Source organism: Dermacentor albipictus, chromosome 9 (genome assembly GCF_038994185.2).
Source record: "Dermacentor albipictus isolate Rhodes 1998 colony chromosome 9, USDA_Dalb.pri_finalv2, whole genome shotgun sequence".
Taxonomy (NCBI): domain Eukaryota; kingdom Metazoa; phylum Arthropoda; class Arachnida; order Ixodida; family Ixodidae; genus Dermacentor; species Dermacentor albipictus.
Window position 1 is genome coordinate 42,291,060 of NC_091829.1, and position 18,635 is coordinate 42,309,694.

General features: G+C 45.1%; 1 protein-coding gene across 1 annotated transcript in view; it reads left to right on the forward strand.

Annotated features, from left to right (window-relative positions):
- Positions 1-12,188, forward strand: part of Naglu (N-acetyl-alpha-glucosaminidase) — a 45,478-nt gene extending 33,290 nt beyond the window's left edge. The window contains exons 16-23 of the mRNA XM_070525474.1: positions 1,113-1,205; positions 2,235-2,326; positions 5,742-5,846; positions 7,637-7,757; positions 8,927-8,989; positions 9,079-9,122; positions 9,410-9,567; positions 11,427-12,188. Of these exons, the coding sequence (XP_070381575.1) occupies positions 1,113-1,205; positions 2,235-2,326; positions 5,742-5,846; positions 7,637-7,757; positions 8,927-8,989; positions 9,079-9,122; positions 9,410-9,567; positions 11,427-11,485 (735 nt within the window). The 3' untranslated portion in view covers positions 11,486-12,188. The remainder of the gene's footprint in view (positions 1-1,112; positions 1,206-2,234; positions 2,327-5,741; positions 5,847-7,636; positions 7,758-8,926; positions 8,990-9,078; positions 9,123-9,409; positions 9,568-11,426) is intronic.
- Positions 12,189-18,635: the final 6,447 nt, after the last annotated feature.

Below are 18,635 nucleotides of genomic sequence, written 5' to 3' on the forward strand. Positions count from 1 at the left end.
GTTAGCCTATAGCTTTAGCCATGGCGCCAACTTACACCATTCAACGAGCTAGGAACAGGCGCGTCCAAGCCGTGCATGCGTGGAGCGCTGGAACCAAGTCACGGTTAATGCAGGCCGAAAATTTTGAAAATTTGGCACGACGCATCACTGTATGCAAAGTGAACTGCACGCGAAATATGTGGCGCCGCATTTTTAAGCAAAACCTGTCGCTATGACCAAGTCATCATGTCTCCGACAGTTTGGCCTATTTCCGAATAACTCGTGCTATAGCCTTCGGTTCTCTTCATGTACCCGCAGCAATAAAAAAAAAAACACCATGGTGTACCACCAGTTTAAATGCGAGGTGTTATTAGGGAGATCCAACCCCCATCTTCTTCGTATGGTGGGCCAGATATTACAGTTTAATTCCGACGACGACTAAGTAGTGCCAGTGAGTACAACTCGGTTTCGCATAATGAAACAAGGCTTGCAGTTTTGCCTAAAGGGTTAAGCATTGGTAGAGATGGCAGTGTATTAGAACACGAAGTTAGGTTCGTAGTTTTATAGGCTGTTTGAGTTGCAGCGTGGCTTACTGCTTGAAATTTTACAAAGGTAGTTTACTGGTACAGCTAAACTTATTTCTGCCTTTAGTGTCCCTATAAGCCGGTTTGTTCGCATTAGAGGATGAAAATACCAAGAAGAGGCCAAATAGTAGTAAATATACCTTAACAGAGCTTGTTCTTTCAGCCCTTTTTATGTGCGCGTTTCTGTTAGCTTGCCGTAACCGTTATGCCAAGAACGAAGTATTTAAGATTCCAGTTCTTTCAACCAACCTTCTTTAGTTCTCTGGGTTATTTTACGAGGTTTCATCGTCTATTGCCCACAACAGGATATCTTCGCTTCAACGCACCATCTTTTCCTATCTCACTTCTTTCTCGGTCTGTATGGCCAAACCTACGCGCGGAAGGATTGCTAGGAAAACAATTATGATGCCACACTGAACATGTAACATTCATTACGTGTTGCAACGAAGCCTTTGTCTACAAAACAGGGCTGAATCGTCCAATTGGAGCTTACCTCAGGTGACTTTCGTCAAGGGATATGTATATGTTCGCTGTGTCGTTCGATTTCAGGAAAGCGTTTACGACTTGGATCCAGCCACTCTGGTAAAGGATCACGGCCAGTACACGCTTGTGGTGCGACCGTCGCTTCACCTAAAGAATAAGGTGAGGTTTGTTTTCATGTATGCTCTGGAAATGGCGTGTAAAAATCTGAGCGAGTAGCAGCATACTTCTGTATGCCCAGAATGACTTCTCGATTTACATTCGTTTGAGCAATCGTAACTCTCGACATACGGCTTCGAAGCACATGAACTTGGTATTAAGATGTTCTAGTTGCCATTATGGCATGAGTTTCAGAACAGACATCAGATGAGAAACATGCCACATTTGTAAAATAACGCTGAAACACAATGCTTTCAACTTTTAAGCGAAGTATGCTGGTATGCGCGCGGCACCGGTGATAAAAGGAGTTTTTGTCGCCATACAGAAACAATTGAGAACAATGTACTATACTTCTCACATGACTTTGCTGCCATATCATGAGAAGCCAACGAACAAAGACGCCAAGGAAAACATAGGGGGAATTACTTGTACTTCCTAATTGAAAATAAAGAAATTATAAATTAATGGAATTGAAAGTGGGTGAAAAAACAACTTGCCGCAGGTAGGGAATGTACGTCTTCGCATTACGCGCTCGATGCTCTAGCAATTGAGATACCGCGGCGCCGTCTTCCCATCCACTTTCTGGGGTATTTATGTGTTACTGGTAGAACTAACCTTGGGAGTGTTAGCCAGGGTTAGCAATGTTAGCAATGCGAAGAAATGGGATCGTTCCTCACCTGCGGCAAGTTGTTTCTTCATCCACTTTCATTGGCATTAATTTATCATTTATTTAATTCAAATAGTAAGTACAAGTAATTTCCCCTATATTGTCCTTGGCGTCTTTGTTCGTTGGCTTCTCATGACACGATTAATAAAAATTGGGCCCCTCGCGTAACCCCCTTCGTTCTCGTTCATGACTCTGCTACTGTTCTATGTGGCACCATCGATGTTTCCAGTTACCGGGGATCTTAACGTATTGCGCCTCTAGGGAATTTTTTTCTAGTTATTCGGGGTGTTGTTTTCGGTGACCCCTTATACAATGGGATGCAAAAGGATTGTCTGTCAAAGTTAACCTTCTGCTTCTTCTCGCAGACTTGGTATGATCCCGCAGATGTTTATGCGGCATGGAGAGATCTCCTAAACGCTGCCACGGACCCCGAAATTGCAGAACAAGAAACATTCAGGTAAGAGTAAGGAATGTTATGAAAGAACCAAATATGATTAGGTTGCGTGCGCTTTACCGTACTTGTGTAAGCACTGCGGAACTGCAAAGTCTGGTGCAATGTGCTCATGCAAGCCACCTGCCCAATATGTCTAGTAGAGTAATCTGTGGCCGCTTCACCACAAACTCATTTACAGAGAGAGAGAGAGAGAGAGAGAGTATTGCAATGGTGGATTGATGCTAATTTGGGGAAAAGTTTAAGGCGAAGGCAGATTGGGCTAGGTGTCATCACTACGGAAGCTTGACATGGGAAGCTCCAAGGTGACTTCAAGTGTCTCTTTGACGGTATCCCTTGACAGTAGCCGGTCGCGCTACCCGGTCAGAAACGATGTCAGCGTCTCGTTTACAACAGCTCCCCACGTGCTTTACACTTGTTAGTGTGAAAACGAGCAATAATTAAAAGCAACTCACTAATAATTAAACAAATAACAAATAATAAGGGACCATTTTAAAGCGAAGCTCTTTCTGCTTTTTCCCCTGCTTTGTGGGTGGTGGCTGCCGCCGCCTTGATGGTTATACAACTCGGGTCATTGTGTATGCGCAGCTGGGCATATGCCACGGGTTATGTGAACTATGGGTATGGGTATAGTATGGGTAAGGAGACAAGCAGAACAAGACGCAAGAAGTGAAGAAGCCGGCTAGAGAGAAGTGAAAACGTCTGCATCAAAGCAGCCGGGTATGAAGAAAAAAGAAAGCTAAATGAACAAAACATTATTAGAGAGTGCATTGAGTGCGGAGCGACGTAGAAAGGAATAATAAACGAAGATACTTCAGTAAATAACAAAGAAAGCTTCACTTATCACCGATTATACCACATATGCGTGGGCTCCGCCGATATGTTAATGCGTTCGCATTTTTAGGTACTTCACACACTTTCCAGGGTCTGTCTGTCTGTCTATCCGTCCGTCCGTTTTCCTGCCTACCTGGATTACTGGGTGGTTTGTGGCCGAATCGCTAGCGCATCAGGCTGCTTTGCTGACGTCACAGGTTTCGAAGCCACCTATCGGTTAACTCGGGTCACTGAGTATGTGCCAACGTGTACATGCGCGCCTGTCTTCAACGAAGCTCTTTCACGCCGACATAGGTCACTGTATATGAGGGAGTGGGTGGGCGCCGCTGTTGAAGAAACTCTTTGACGCCGACTTGGAGCATTGGATATGTGCGATTCAGTATGTACTGGCCTTCAGCGAACTTCTTTGATGCCAACTTGGGTCGCTAGGTACACGCCAGTAGGTGTGTGGCGCTCTTCAATGGGCGTCTTTCATGCCAACTTGGGTTACTAGGTGTGTGCCTCCGTAACTGTGCCGCCATACAGTGATAAAAAAGATCCCTTGAGTTTATCCTGTGCTCAGCGGAATCGAACCTACGTCACAAGGGTTCCTCAACGACAGCAGCCCGACGCATTATCAGGCTGCCCAACAAATACACTGGGTATATGTGGTTTTTCAATGAACGCCTGTCTCGTCAACTCTTTAGCGAGCTGCACCATGAATGCACTGGGTATGTGCCGCTCTTCGATGAGCGTCTCGCCAACTCGGGTCACCGAGTATGTGCAACTGAGTGTGCGGCAAGCGAGGGAACAATTCTCAGGCGTTCGCAGGCACCGGCGCTCCACGCTTCTTGTCTCGGAGTCCATGCGCGGACTTCTCGGCAGCGCCACTAGATGGTGCAGCGTGTCCAGAAAGAAGCGCGAGAGGGGAGCCCGGTTGCCGCATGACGCCTTTCTCAGCGTTCGCACGCACCGGCGCGCCACGCATTTCGGATGTCGCTCCAAGCTTCGCGGCGACGGCGCCAGATGGCGCCGAGTGATCTATGGGAATCGCGAAAGAGCAGTCCCCCTGCAGTACACGTCTCACGCATAACTCGTTTTCACGGCGGCAATTTGTTGTGGGGCTATATTGAGTCGGTGCTAATGCATTACCGTCGACAGCCATCGTCGGATTGATTTTGTAGCATTTTCTTCTGCTTGGTCGTGGTTAAAGATGGCCGGGGTAGTGGAGAAGTATGGGAGAGGCTTTTGCTTTGCAGTGGGCGTAAGCAGGCTGATGATGATGATGTTCGTGGTTAAGGGTTAAAGCACCCCAGTAATATAGTACTGTTACTGCACATTCGTCGACATTCTCGTGACCGACTGGCAAGACATGCCGGTCTTCGCGGGGATGGGAGGTGGTCGGGCTAGCTCTTGGCGGGAGATTCACGCGTTTCTCACGTAATGGAGTTGGTCTGCCGCCGGGTGGTACTGCTGGTACCTGTCCGGCCTCCTCGACAGGGGAGCTATGGGCAGGTCGCGAGGTCCTTTTGAAGCGCAGAAGCGCGGTATCGGAATCCCGGGATACGGAGGGCTTCCACCAGTCCCATCTTTCTTTTGATAACGCTAAATAACCTTAAAAGCTTAACCAGGCACTTATATAATTTTTCATCGTGCCATGCTTAAGCAGGTCAGTACGCCTAGATGGGCGAGTTGTTTTAGCATGAAGATTATGTGACGACACTATGACGATCACCATGCTATGGTGATCGTCATAGTGTGACATAGCATGGCGAATTTTGACGATCATCGTATTGCTTAAGCCATTCTGTTTGAGATGTTCGGAGATATACGCTCTTAATGAAGCATAATTACTTCACTAAAGTTTCTCGACCTAGAAACTGGCCTAACCATGCAACAGTTGACAACCTTCGGTCACGCAGTCACTCTCGCTCCACTTCTTCGATGTATTTCATTCATTTTGCGTTGCTCATAATGCAATAGGCCGAGTAAAACGTTCGTTGCTGGCAAGCACGTGCCTGTTTTCTCGTGTTTAGAAGCAAAGGGCATACAATTATTGTCACGTGGGCAAAGTAGGAAGTGCAAGGGTTAATATGTGTCAATGCCAATTATCACATTTGTTTTTGTTAATCGTCTGCCCGAGCCATTTCGAGGCCTAAGAACTCAGAATAGAGCGTTTACTTCATACAACATGCTGGAGATATTTAGTGGTAGTGCTGCATGGAGTGAGCCACAAAGCATTGTTCGGGGACAAGGGCTGAAAATTCCAACACCGAAATGTGCACAGTACTTGACAGTGTTTCAAACAGCTCACCCTAAGAAACAAAAGTGGCGTCGGTGAAACATCAGTGTGGTTGGGTAAATAGGTAAGCTGCAACGAAGGAGCGAAACCTCTTTTTTTGTGTGTGTGCTCTACGTGAATGTTGACAGGAGACTAAAGCTTCCGCCGTGAGAGAACTGCTGGGTGTGTCCGACTGACTATTAATGATAATTAGGGTGAATCTTGTTAAATGCTATTGAAACCGCAGGGTAAACTGTTCTTGCTCGTGGAGTTGTAGTGAGTTTGTAGGAGTGCCCTGTGTTTCAATGCGAATGGTACACGCTGCAGGTACGACCTCGTTGATGTGACGCGCCAGTCTCTCCAACTGCTTATTGACAACATTTACGTCGAAGTTAGGAACTGCTTTTGGAAGAAAATGAAGAGTGCTCTTGGGTAAGTGTGACAAATAACCGAAACGTGCTTGCTGGAACAGCCAAGCCGGTTTATTTAGAGACGTGCTTGCTGTTAAGTTATGGTGGCAGAAAACAGGATAAGCCCGTACTCTCATTTATTATGCCACAGTTTTAGACTCATTGGTGTTGTATGCTGCGCATTTCTACTGCAACTGATGTTTAGCCTCTTTAAGAGGAAGCTTTAGTCCGGGTACTCCTATATAAATACACGTAAAGGGAGAATTTGTTTTTCTCGCCAACCACTGCACCAAATTTGGCGGGGTTTGTTGCATTTAAAAGAAAAACGTAAAATGTAGTGTCTGCTGGTTTCGAATTGCTGATTTAGGTCGTCAATTCTTTTATTAAAAATGGGCAAAAATCCAAAATTTTCAGAAGACGACACTATCAAGTTTACAGCTCTGACTCTGCATTAAAAAAGTGATATCACAAATCTGTGAATTGCGTCTAATAGTACATATAAAGCGGAGAAAATTGATATGCTCTACATGAATTTAAATAAAGCTGGTAATATGGAAATACAGCTTTTGCAGAACCCTTGTACACAACGTAACACATTCATGTAAGATATAAAATGACATGTCGAGACATGTCGAGCTTGTCCGCTTTCAATGATCTAACGGATGCCGTCCACAGAATCGTGATATCTGTTTTTGGTGCAGAGTTATTAATTTTTAAACTTCGTGCTTCTATGTTGAAATGTTGAAAATGTTTTGAACAAAATTCAGGCCCTAAATCGAAATTCCGCTTCCAACAATCACTAGAACTTAACTTCCTTTCTATAATGCAACAAATTTCATTAAAATGGGTCCAGGGGTTATCCCAGAAAAACGTTCTTTCGTTTTACATGTATTTGAATAGGCCACGTCGAAGTTGGGCCCGAGCTAAAGCTTCCTCTTAATGCTATCTTACGTACACCCTACATAATTAATTGGTCCATCGATGACTCATTGCCGCATGCATGACACTATTCGACTAAAGCTGGACCCTGCGTTACAAAACACCACACCTTATCAATATATCCTGCTAAAATAGTAAAGCCCATAATAGGTATTTATTTCTGAGCAGCAATATATGAAATTTGTTTGAAACAGGTGACTGTTATTGCATGACCCAGGAACTGCGCTTTGGTCAACAAAGTTCACAAGTAAACTTTAGTATAGCAATGTAGTACATAAACTAAATAGAACTTTCGCATCTGGGGACGAAAATGGACGTTGAGTAAGAAAGGGAGAGAGCGAGAGCAAAATGCTTGATGAGAGAAAAAGCAGCGAGGTTGGCCGGAGGATCGTGCATTGGGAAAGAGGAAAGTGGGGAAAAGTAAAAACAAATAAAGGAGTCTTAGAAGTAATGATGAATTAATGCAATAAGGCAAGCACTTGCTGTCCGATTGTTCCGATTTGATTAGTGTACCTCACAATTACACAAGAAGACAACGCTATGTACACACATAATTGCGTAAGATCATGTAGGTACGTACATAAGTACTCAGTTTCAAATCGCACAACCCATACCAGTCATTGGCAGACATCACAGCACCAACTCACAGCCGTTTGTCCATGCCGGCTTTTCATATATACTCTGGAAAGACAATGGGACATCGGGAGTCATAAGTCTAAAATATAGGAATGAGGGTGCCATTTTTCTTTTCCGTTTGGGTACCAAGACATGCGATTTTTGTATTTTATGATTTGACTCCTTTCAACCTATAATTACATCAGAATGGCTTTCAATGCAGTAACTTTACTAACCAGAGTTACTTATCTTTTTCAGGAGGCTAGCTGTGCTCATGACAGAGGTGTTTAAGGATCTCGAAACTTTGCTGGCGTCAGATCCGCACTTCCTTCTTGGAACGTGGCTACGTGATGCACGAAGCTGGGGAACGACAGAGCAGGTAGTATATTTATTTATTTATTGTTTGTTTCACAAGTTATTGTGAAATTAAACCGATAAACGCGCTGGCATATGTTTGTACCTTGCTGACACATCAATCAAAGTTAGTGCGCTCATTGCTGTCGCATGCAAAATAAGCCTAACACCAGCTCGCCGTTTAAGCCAATGCTGCTTACGTTATAGCAGGTGGTCATTCTAAGTGGAAACATACTGCGTAATACGTCTGCTACAGGCAGCGCAATTGTCGCATCAGCTGGATTGAAAATATGACGTTATACGTACTGAGAGCAGTTGTCATTTAGAGCCTCTGCAGATGACCAGACGTCCACTTGGGAACGGAATCCCGTGCATGTGCCAATGATGTAAATAGGCCTCTTTAAACCAAATGTTCTGCATGCAACCTTCGCACACATATTCTTGTTTGTTATTGTTTAGTTTTCTTTGTTTTTGTTTGTAAAGAGAGTGTTTTCTCGAATATATTTAGTAGACTTGAAGATTACGTATTCGGACCCCATTTTGAGCCTAATATGTCTTATTGCTATGCTTCTTTTTCTTCTAAGAATGTCGCCACTCAACCATAATGCGAATACCCTGTTGTGCATTACGGCGTTTAGTTTTAGATTGCGTAAGTTGCATAACCAGTTGCATAACCAGATTGCATAACCAGACTCTTTCGGTACGGAAAGAAAACGTGCGTGAAGCCTCTCGTACCAAACAAGCGCTACCTACTAAGGAGAGAAGCAATTAACCTAATCTAGGCACCTCGCCAAAAAAGCCACTGGAGTTGCCTTTTAATATATGACATATATATTTTTTTCCAATCAGTAATGTTTCTCTCTCTTGCTCTCTAGTTATATACGTTGTAAATGTGCCACAGCGAAAGGAGATGCTGGCGCTCGAACTGGTGCAAATCAAAACACACGTGATTAAATTAGCGTGGCATACTGACCCCTTATTTTTGTGGCATGGCACGCACCACATTTTACTTTTCCACCAAGCATCGATGTTCGCACCTCTTAGGCTGCCGTGACAGCAAAAGTATTTAAGCTTGCTCACTTAATAATATAGATTTGAGGCAAAGAATATGCGTAGCTCTGATTTCTCATCTACAATGCCAGATGCTGACAGTTTTTCTGCTGCAACTATGTTTCTTTTTTTTTTTTACTCCAGGAATCGGATCGATACGAGTACAACGCACGTAACCAGATCACTCTTTGGGGTCCAAAAGGCGAGGTGAGACTGATTGGTTTGTTTCGTATTTCGTATGCTTCTTTTTCACCGTTGTGAACCTTCTCATGCGAAATGCCACTGTAACGTTCCAGATCCGAGACTATGCAGCCAAGCAGTGGTCAGGGCTTGTGCAAAGGTGAGCGATATCGAGGAATATTGGTCACATTGGTCCGAGTGGTGTATTTGGGTGTGTCAGGCGCTGCGTGTTTGGCGAAGGCTCGTTATTCGTATAGGGCGATAAAGTATACTTTTGTGGTGATGGAATGCTTTGTTTTCTGTAGTTGACATCCGGAAGTGTTTCATAGAGACGTCAGACATCCCATAATCAGGAATTTATTTGTAATTGCTTTAGATAATGTTATCTCTAAGCATTCTGTTAACGTTAGTTATGCTTTTCACGCGGAATACGATTGCTTCTTGCAGTTACTACATGCCTCGCTGGGAGCTCTTCCTGAAGTCTCTATGGCAGAGTCTCGACGAGCATCGTCCTTTCAACGACACACTGTTTGAAGAGCAGGTTTTTAAGCTCGTTGAAGAGCCTTTCACGTTGAGCCAAGGAGCATACCCCACGTGGCCGCAAGGTAGGATGTTTACATTTCGCCTTATCTGCCAGTTAACCTGGAAGCAAGCTGAATTCAAGCTTTTTCAGCGCTATAATATTGTAACAGTCGGTAATGTGGGAAGAAGGGGACGCTGATGGTGGCCTTGGAGACGACGAAGAAGAGTTTAGTATTATCGCTGCTCTACACTTGTTGGCTCAGCCATTAAAAGCCATCTGTAAATAGACGCAAGCTTTTTCCTTCCCGTAACAATATGTTTACTCAGAATGAGTCGTATCCAAAGGCAAGCTGGCATTCTGACCGGGAAAGAGACATCCTCTTAGGAGGAACCAACACGCCATGTGCTTTCTTCCTTTTGTGGTCGGTATCCACAACTGTTGCTTTACATAGCTATTTTTCTCGGTTGTCTCCTGACTTTGTTACTCCACCCTCAACAGATACAAGTTTGCAAGTGCGTTCATCCGAAGAACACTGTTCCGATCCGGTTAACGTTTTACTGCGAACGGCAGTTACCAGCTGATAATAATGGGCCGATCGTGTTCGGTTGGTCAGCCGATTTACGCAGCCCTTTATGGTTGCAGTTATTTCTGTGATTTGAACAATATGCAGAACGTAGGGGCACGCCATAGTTATTTGGCAAAGAAAGCGATACCACTTGTCAGAAAAACCTGCCCGTGCGCGTGATTTGCCTGCGTTGGGGCGGAAAAGCCATAGGGTTTGCAGTACTGGTTTGATCTGAGCATCCAGATCAGTAGTGGCGAGATCGCATGAGTCAAAGTTTAAAGGCTTGGTTTTCTCGTGTCCACCTCAGCGCCCGAGTATCAAGAACATATAAAATTTATGCCGAACATGACCAAATGAGATTGACATTTACCTGTGTGATCCCAACCTTTCATAATTGAACGACCTCAAAAACTAAGGACAGTTTTATGATCATTGTAGCTTATCTGGCAGGGTGTTGCAGCTATCTTGCGCAAATCCTTTATAAAATCTGGGGCAGGCTCAGCAGGTGCTGCCGACGCAGTGGTGATCACTACCCTTATTCAGAAGCTAGTTCACAATATTTATCGTAGCGAGCCTAACCAAATAAGTTACGTTAAACAATAATTAGCTCTTTATTTAGTCACCGCAACGCGAGACATTATTTGCAGAAGTTGAAGAGCATATTGAGAAACAGAACGATTTGCTTCCAATCAACAAAGCAAATATTGTTCAATTGAAAACTTTTGCGAGTGCATAAATGTCATTGCGCACACACGACTAGCCATGTTGTGCTTACGCGCTTTCTTTGCAGTCCAAAAAACTTGCGAAGCAGATGTTCTCACGGAAAGAAATCCATCTCGTATTTCTCACTCTATAACTCTTTGATATATTTCTTTTTATTTGAATTAAAGCTTGATATGTTAGCTGAGTATTTGCTGGCTTCTAAAGTATGTACTGACCTCACGAACGTTTTAAGTCCGACAGGATAGTGAACAATCCTGAGTTGGTTGCATTTGCGCGGCCTGCATATGCTTTTGTTGCCTTACTACAATTTTGCTCAAATATGCTGTATACTCGATGCTTATCGCTGAGTGTTTTTATGGTTTAAACCACCTGGAGACATAACTGAAGTTATATTGGCATGTTTGAGTTCATGACATGGAAAACAAATGAGAAGACGTCACAAACTTTGCACTTTAATAATCTGTTTCGATCTGCATGCAAAGCAACGCTGTGTAGATAGTGTGGTAACAGAGCAGTTATATGTTCGTGTGCATTTTACAATGGCTGTAGAATCAGGTTGTTAGCATGTCCGCAGAATATGCTAGCCTCGGTGTGCTTGCATTTCTCGAGTGTTCTTTTAACTGAAACGAGCCTTTTTTTTGTTGTTGTGGCAGGTGACTCCGTCGCCATCAGCAAAGAGCTGCACAGAAAGCACATGCCCATGCTGGTCTGAAACTATCCAGAAGAAAAGAGCCATCGTTCGCGACAGTTAATGAAAGGCCAACCACAACACAATTTCGAGCCGGGAATGAATTAAGCTTCCTTTTTGGGAACCTGTGTACAAAGCATGCCATCGTGCCAAGTTTTTAGGCTCAAGATATCACTCGATCCGTCACAGAAAGAACGCGAAAAATGGCCTTTTTTCTCAATGTCGCCGTCATTAACGCTCACCGGAAGTGAATGATGCAGAACTTGTAACGTGAGTACACCAAAGCCCGTCCAAGCGCAGCAACATCAACAACAACAAGAACAACGCACGCGTGGTTCTCGGATGTACGTCATATCCGTTTGCCGCCAGGTAACCTTATCGTCTGCTGATGAGCTATTTGAAAACTCCCGAGATGTCGGGAGATTACCAGCATTGCGGCTTTGCCAAAATTACCTAACCCCACATATGCTACTCACATATAACGAATCCAACAAATCTAAGATTTTGTTGCAGCTGGTCTTTAAGATCACGTGATCACCTCCCTATATTATAAGTAATCTTGCTTTGATTTCGTGCACGGTGGATGGGCAAGTGAAGGACTACATTTGCGAACTCGCATTTCAAACGTTTTCAGATAAGTGCGCCATCGAGAGCAACCAGCTTGTGCGGACGCTGGGTTACCGGAGTTTTACTCTTCACAAATCGAATAAAGACTGCCATCCCATTCCGCTGGCTCGCTCTTCTGTCTTTATGTTCTCTACTTGTTAGCATGTAAACTTTTGTGTACTAAAGTGACAATTAAAGTGCAATAAACTTCTGAAATTAAAGTTTATTCGTTTGTGAGAGTTTGCACACTTAGGAGGAAGGTAAGAGACGAGAGGGCTCTCTCTTCCATAAAACTGTACATTGCACTTGAAGGCATCACAGCAGACGTTTTGCAGTTCATTGAACTTCTACATCCTGCATCAGAAATAAGCTACTGTAAGTACCGGCATACCGACAAGCGATTGTGGTGTGCTATCATTTTGGAGGCTCTGTAATATTACGCGGAATGATATCGAGGCGTACGCTGCCGGCAGTACTCCAACAGAAATTGCCTCCACAGAAAAAAAAAAAACAATCAGTGGCGACGTGGTGCAAAAAATGTGAATATGCAGTTCTGGTAAAAAAATATGGCGCAACTGTATAGTCTTTGTTCTTTTTAATAAAGTTTCTTCACAACTGCAGTTGGTGTCTGCGTAATGCGAATCATTCATGCTTTGTAGAGAGCGGTTCTCTGAATAATATAAATGTTCAGCGAACGGTTTTATTATTTATAGTAAGACAATGGTTGTATTGACAAGATATGATTGAAGAGAGAGAGAGAGAAAGGCAAAGGAAAGACAGGGAGGTTAACGAGAGATTATCTCCGGTTGGCTACCCTGTACTGGGGGAGGGGATAGGGAATGCAATAGGTGAGAAAGAAAGAAGGATAAAGAAAAGGAAAAAAAAACCTAAGCACACACACGCACGTACACACGAACTATTTCTGTGGGCACTGTCACGCAAACCGCAAAGGCATTCCTAGTCTTACGCAGTGTCACCGTACAGTCCTGCGCCACACAGTGTACTGTCACAATTTGTCAGAAAGTCCCGTGTCTTTCAAGTATCGCAGCAGCGCCTTCATAGCGGATCGCGCTGATGTTCGCGTAGGCCAGGCTCCAAGGATCTTGTTTACTGTCATTGGGCGCTTGTCCAGTTTGTCTAAGGTGGCTGAGAGGACAGTTCTTTGTGGGTTAAAACGAGAGCACTGACAAAGAAGATGCTCAATCGTTTCGTTGCACCCGCAGAAGTCACACAGTGGGCTGTTGGCCATTCCGATAAGGAAAGAGTAGGCATTTGAAAATGCTACTCCAAGCCATAGACGGATAAGAAGGGTGCATTCACGTCGTGGAAGCTCAGGCGGAATATGGAGCTGTAAATTAGGGTCCAGAGTATGGAGGCGTGCACTTGTGAAATCGGGTGAATTCCACTGGGCTAATGTCCGGTCACGCGCAAGTGCGGCAAGTTTTTTCGCTGCGTCGGCTCTCGAAAGAGGAATGGCAACGCAGTTGACGCCGTCATGGGCAGATCGGGCAGCTGCGTCTGCTCGATCATTGCCGTGTATGCCACAGTGACTAGGCAACCACTGATATATCGTGTCCTTCGTCAACTAGTCGATGGTGGACTTCTCTGATCTCTGCGGCGAGCTGCTCATGTGATCCATGGCGCAGTGCTGAGAGTACACTCTGTAGGGCTGCCTTGGAATCACAGAAGATTGACCATGCGTGGGATGGTTCCTCCTTAAGAAATTGAAGAGCCGCACGCAGGGCTACCAGTTCAGCAGCTGTCGTTGATGATACATGTGACGTCTTTAGCTGGATCTTGACGGATCTTCTTGGTATCACCACAGCGGCAGCTGCGCTTGCAGATGTGACTGAACCGTCGATGTAAACGTGTACGCGGCCACTGTGCACCTCATGTAAAAGTTCTAAAGTGGCCTGCCTAAGGGCAAACGATGGCATGTTGGCTTTCTTCATGATTCCTGGGTTGGTGAGGCGTATGTCAGGTCTGTGCAGGCACCATAAATGTAAGGATGGTCTTTCTGCAGGCATGTAGTTCGATGGCGATGAGGTACGATTGGCATCAATTAAATGACTGAAAGTTGTGTGTGGCCTTTCTGTGGGTAGAGCGGCAAGATGGTGAGAAGGTAATCGGGCAACGTGCCGAATATGCGCCCTGAGAGCGTCGGTTGCCAAGTACGTTGATATTGGGTGATCTCGAGCTATGACAATCGTTGCCGCTGTAGACGCACACCTCGGAAGACCGAGACACGTCCTTAGGGCTTGAGCTTGTAGTCCCTGGAGTACACGCAGGTTTGTTTTGCAGGTGTTCCCTATCACAGGGAGTCTGTATCTTGCGAAACCGAGGAACAAGGCGTTATACAGCTGCAGCATTGACCGCACCGAAGTGCCCCATGACTTTCCTCCGAGAAATTTGAAGATATGATTGAAAGCAAACTAAAACCCATTGGCACATATGAAGTTGCCCACGTGTACATGCATATCCAGTGCATATACAGATCTGTTGTATGTGATAAGTCGAGAATCGAGCAGTAATACGAAACACAAGTGCCGAAATAGAATGCGCACACACTTGTCTTCGCAACACAGGCGCCGGCGTTTAAACCACAATCTTTACGGGTACGAACTCGCCACTTGATGCCACTCGACAATCAGAACAACTCACGCAGTGTATATCAAGGGAACGGTGCACAACTAGTGAATTTGGTGACCAGTAGCTTGAGCAACTGAGTCGTTATCTTCCTATTACGGGGAAGAAAGTAGGCATTGTTTTCTGGTGATTTTCTAAAACGAGCTTCATTGCAGCAAAAGATTAGGAGGGGAACTGACAGTCTCAAATTCGGCAAGTCATAGCCATAAGAAAGCAGGATACAATCAAAGCAAGAAAAGCAATGGACTGTGGTTGTAATGGAAATGTAGAAATGATAAGCTAAAGGATAATTGCTGTGGACGAAAAAGCAAGTTAGCGCCGGTAGTAGCCGAACGCGCACCCTCGACGACGGCTGTTATCATGTGGGCATTCTTGGATATTTATGTGTGTGTAGGAGATTTGACCCTTGGAACGTTACTCAGCGTCAACCATGTCCATTGCGGTGTATGTAGCGCATCCTTCTAACCGGAGACGTCACGTGGTACGTGAAACAGGAGCAAGAAGCACTACACCGATTGACGCAGCAGCCTAACATGAAAAACGATTCGTACAGTGCTCCTGGAATGTTTTCACGCGCGTGAAAATTTACCGCTTCTCGTGGAAATTTTAGCGCTTCCCATAGCGAACTGCTGCCCGCAGCTCGCTACAGGAACACTAGTAGCACGCTTCAACGCCGTTCTTCCAAGTTCGGCTCCTGCACGCCCCATGAGTGGCTTTACCGCATAGCGTTGGAATAAAATGGTGGATGTATGCGGCACTCTGCTCCAGATTGGCGCATACTTCAAGAATGGACCTTACAAGGGCTTCGTATATATTTAGTATACATTCTTTGGCAGAATCATAGAATGCTCCTCAGGTATCCAAGGCTTACTTACTAGTGCCTTCGCGTAGGTTACGTCGGCGTATTTCCAACATTTTATATTATGCGTGTATCTAAAATCAAGATGCTTGAACTTGCTGACATTACGTTAATAATTTCTTTCGTTAGTATGGGCGAACTGCATGGGCAGTATTATTGCAAGATCAATTATATGCACACTCCAGGCGCATTTACGGTGTTCCGTATAGAGTCCAAAGGGGATGACACCGTCGCTGCGCCCCGTATGTGTGTGCGAGTGAAAGCGTACGAGGCTGAGCCGGCGATGGAGGCTCGATCTTGCGCACGAAAGGGAGGAAAGCGGGGAGGAAGCGCGCCGTCTTCCGTCGCGCGCAAGGCACCGAGGAGGGAGAGATCGAGAGAGGGGTCTTCTCCGGCGGCTGCTGCGTATGGTGTGGCCACGCGCGGCTGCACGGGCCCTATCTTGAAGCGATCTTGATAGCGATCTGCGACGAGTACACTGTCTAAATGCGCCGGGAGCTCATACCTTCGTGGCCGCCATCTTCTTCCGCTTAGTTCGCGTTGAAGCCAGAGGCAGCATGAAGGTCAGTTCTCTCGTTGCTGCGGCCGCACTTCCCCACTCCAGCGTTCTGACAGCGAGTTTCCGTGGTCATCGAGTGAGATGTGTTCATGTTTGCTTGCGCGTGAGTGCTCGTTGATTTAGTTGGTAAGCGAATGTTTATAAGTTTAGATGGCCGATAAAACCACTATTCTTACTTCGTATAGCCATATACTGATCTGCTATCGCTATCGATGCTTCGCCTTTCGGGCGAAACTGCAGCTTTTTTGTTGCAGAGAAGGCAATGCAACGTGAATGTAACGTTTTTTATGTTGGTGTTTTCATGTGAGCACACTCGCCGTATCAATACACTGAGCACCTCGCACCAGTACATTCAGTGTGCGAAGATTACATCGGTTAAACACAGTTCTTATCGGAAAGATAAATATAAGTTGTAAATTATTCATGAAAGGAATAAATAGTTCATTTTGTGTAGATCTCATAAACACATAACTTCGAGGTCACCGCTAATTTTGTCTATACACACGTTATATTCAGGCCACGGTGGCAAGCGTAGTAATCGCCACAGAAATGAAAAGAAACTTAGCGCTTCCGACGTTATCAGAATGCTGGTTGCTCGCGCCTGAATTTTTTTTTGTAACAATGTTTCTTTAAAAGCAGACATTATCAAGTCAAAACAGTTGATCAGTCGGTATCACATACTTCACCTGGGGAAATATAGGCTGAAAATTAGGTTAATGAAAACGATTAAAATATTCTTTTGTCTACCGTACCATCAATGAGTCAAATGGATTGCTCTGAGGACACCGTTTCAAAATATCAAACTCGATCTTTTCAGTTGGCCGTTAGACAAGGAATTAAAATATGTACTTGCTTAAAATGTGAATGTATTGCTCCTTTTTTTACTTCTTTTCTAATTGCAGCTTTCATACTTGTGTGGATCCTACCATAATCTGCTGCTTGTTCCTGCTATGTCTGACACCGTGGTTTCTAGGGCCGAATATTGATTTTCATTCTTTTAGCATTGTTACAACTCTCCCCTTTCTATCCTGCCCCGTAATACTCAGACGACTGATTGTTAGTTCGTACAACAAATAATGCCAGGTATCCTGGGGCACAGAATTGTCTTTACAGTCGGACGCGTCGACCGCTGAAATCGTGCCTTGCCCACCGGTTCATCGCTCAGCTCGCTTTATCGGCAGAGCAACACTCTTTCCCTTTTCCTCCTTTCCCTGCGAGACCGACGCAGTGCGAGCGGTGCGAGCATCGCAGTTTCAGCAATGGCGTCCGTCTTTGCGCGTTGCGGAGGCAGGCACAATTTGCGCCGCGGTTGAGGGCCCGCTGGCCTGCCGTGAACCACGTCGACGCGTAGAGATTTCACAAGAACTTCGACTTGAAGTATTCCTGAGACGCCCCTATGACGTATCCGGCACTTCCAGGCGCCACGGACCGACGCACCTTTGAGCACCGTCACCGAGCACGCATTGCCTAATGGTAGGGCGACTGCCTTGTGGTCTCCGCCGTCGCGTGCTTGGTTAATTCTGAACAGTTACCTTGGATTATAGTGAATCACAGCTCAGCGTATTTCTTGTCACCTTTAACACCAATACATAGGCTTCCTTAAAAGTGCAGGCAGGTTGAAGTCGGCTGCGCTCTTAACGCCGGTGGCTTCCTTCTGCGGGAACGTGACCTCAATTTTCTTAGCAGACCTTATGTTGACGCCTTTCCTTTTGTTCTCACCACTACTGGCTCGTGTGGTGCAGTTGTTTTCTCCGTTCTCTGGAACGTCAGCACATGAGGTTAACACTTAATTGTCAGCGTAGGCTGATGAGTGGTATAGCTATCCATTTTTCTTGCGGATGTTAGGCGCGTTGTGGTTGTGTTGCTACGTTATCCTGCAGAGCAGTTGGATTCTTTGGCGAGAGCAGTCAGATTCTTTGGCGACTTCGAAAAATTTCTGTTCCCGACCCAACTTCGTCATTGGAGACTGCAAACGTGTTCTTAATTCAACGCGACAAATCAATGGTCCTGCGCTCTTAAAGAAGTTTAGGAACTTATCTTGTCACACAGAAATAATCACGTGCCTTGCTTGCGTTTCCTTTCTTGAAAACTCTGCGCTCGTTACTTTCCTGTCGAGAATGCTATGTCAGGCTGATTACATACATACTAGAAGCACGGTTCGCGCAGCACTAAAGAAAGGAAATGCGCGGAAGACAGATGACGATTACTGTGGGTCAAGATAAGTCCCAAAGGGTGCAATCTTTTTTTATGACTGTGGTCATGGATATCATAGCACAGATCAATATGTTTCGCACGACTTTGTTTTGACAAGTACATACGTCACCACGTAAGCGTGTAGTTCAAGCAGGCATGGCGACACATTCTCATTTAGCTCATTAAGAAAACAAAATGCTCGGAAAACGCGTACACCCAGTTAGATAACACAGAAACGACGTTAGTGTCTTCCTAGGACCTCTTTCAATCGCGTCACTTCAACGCCAATTTTTAAAACGAATTAGTTTTGT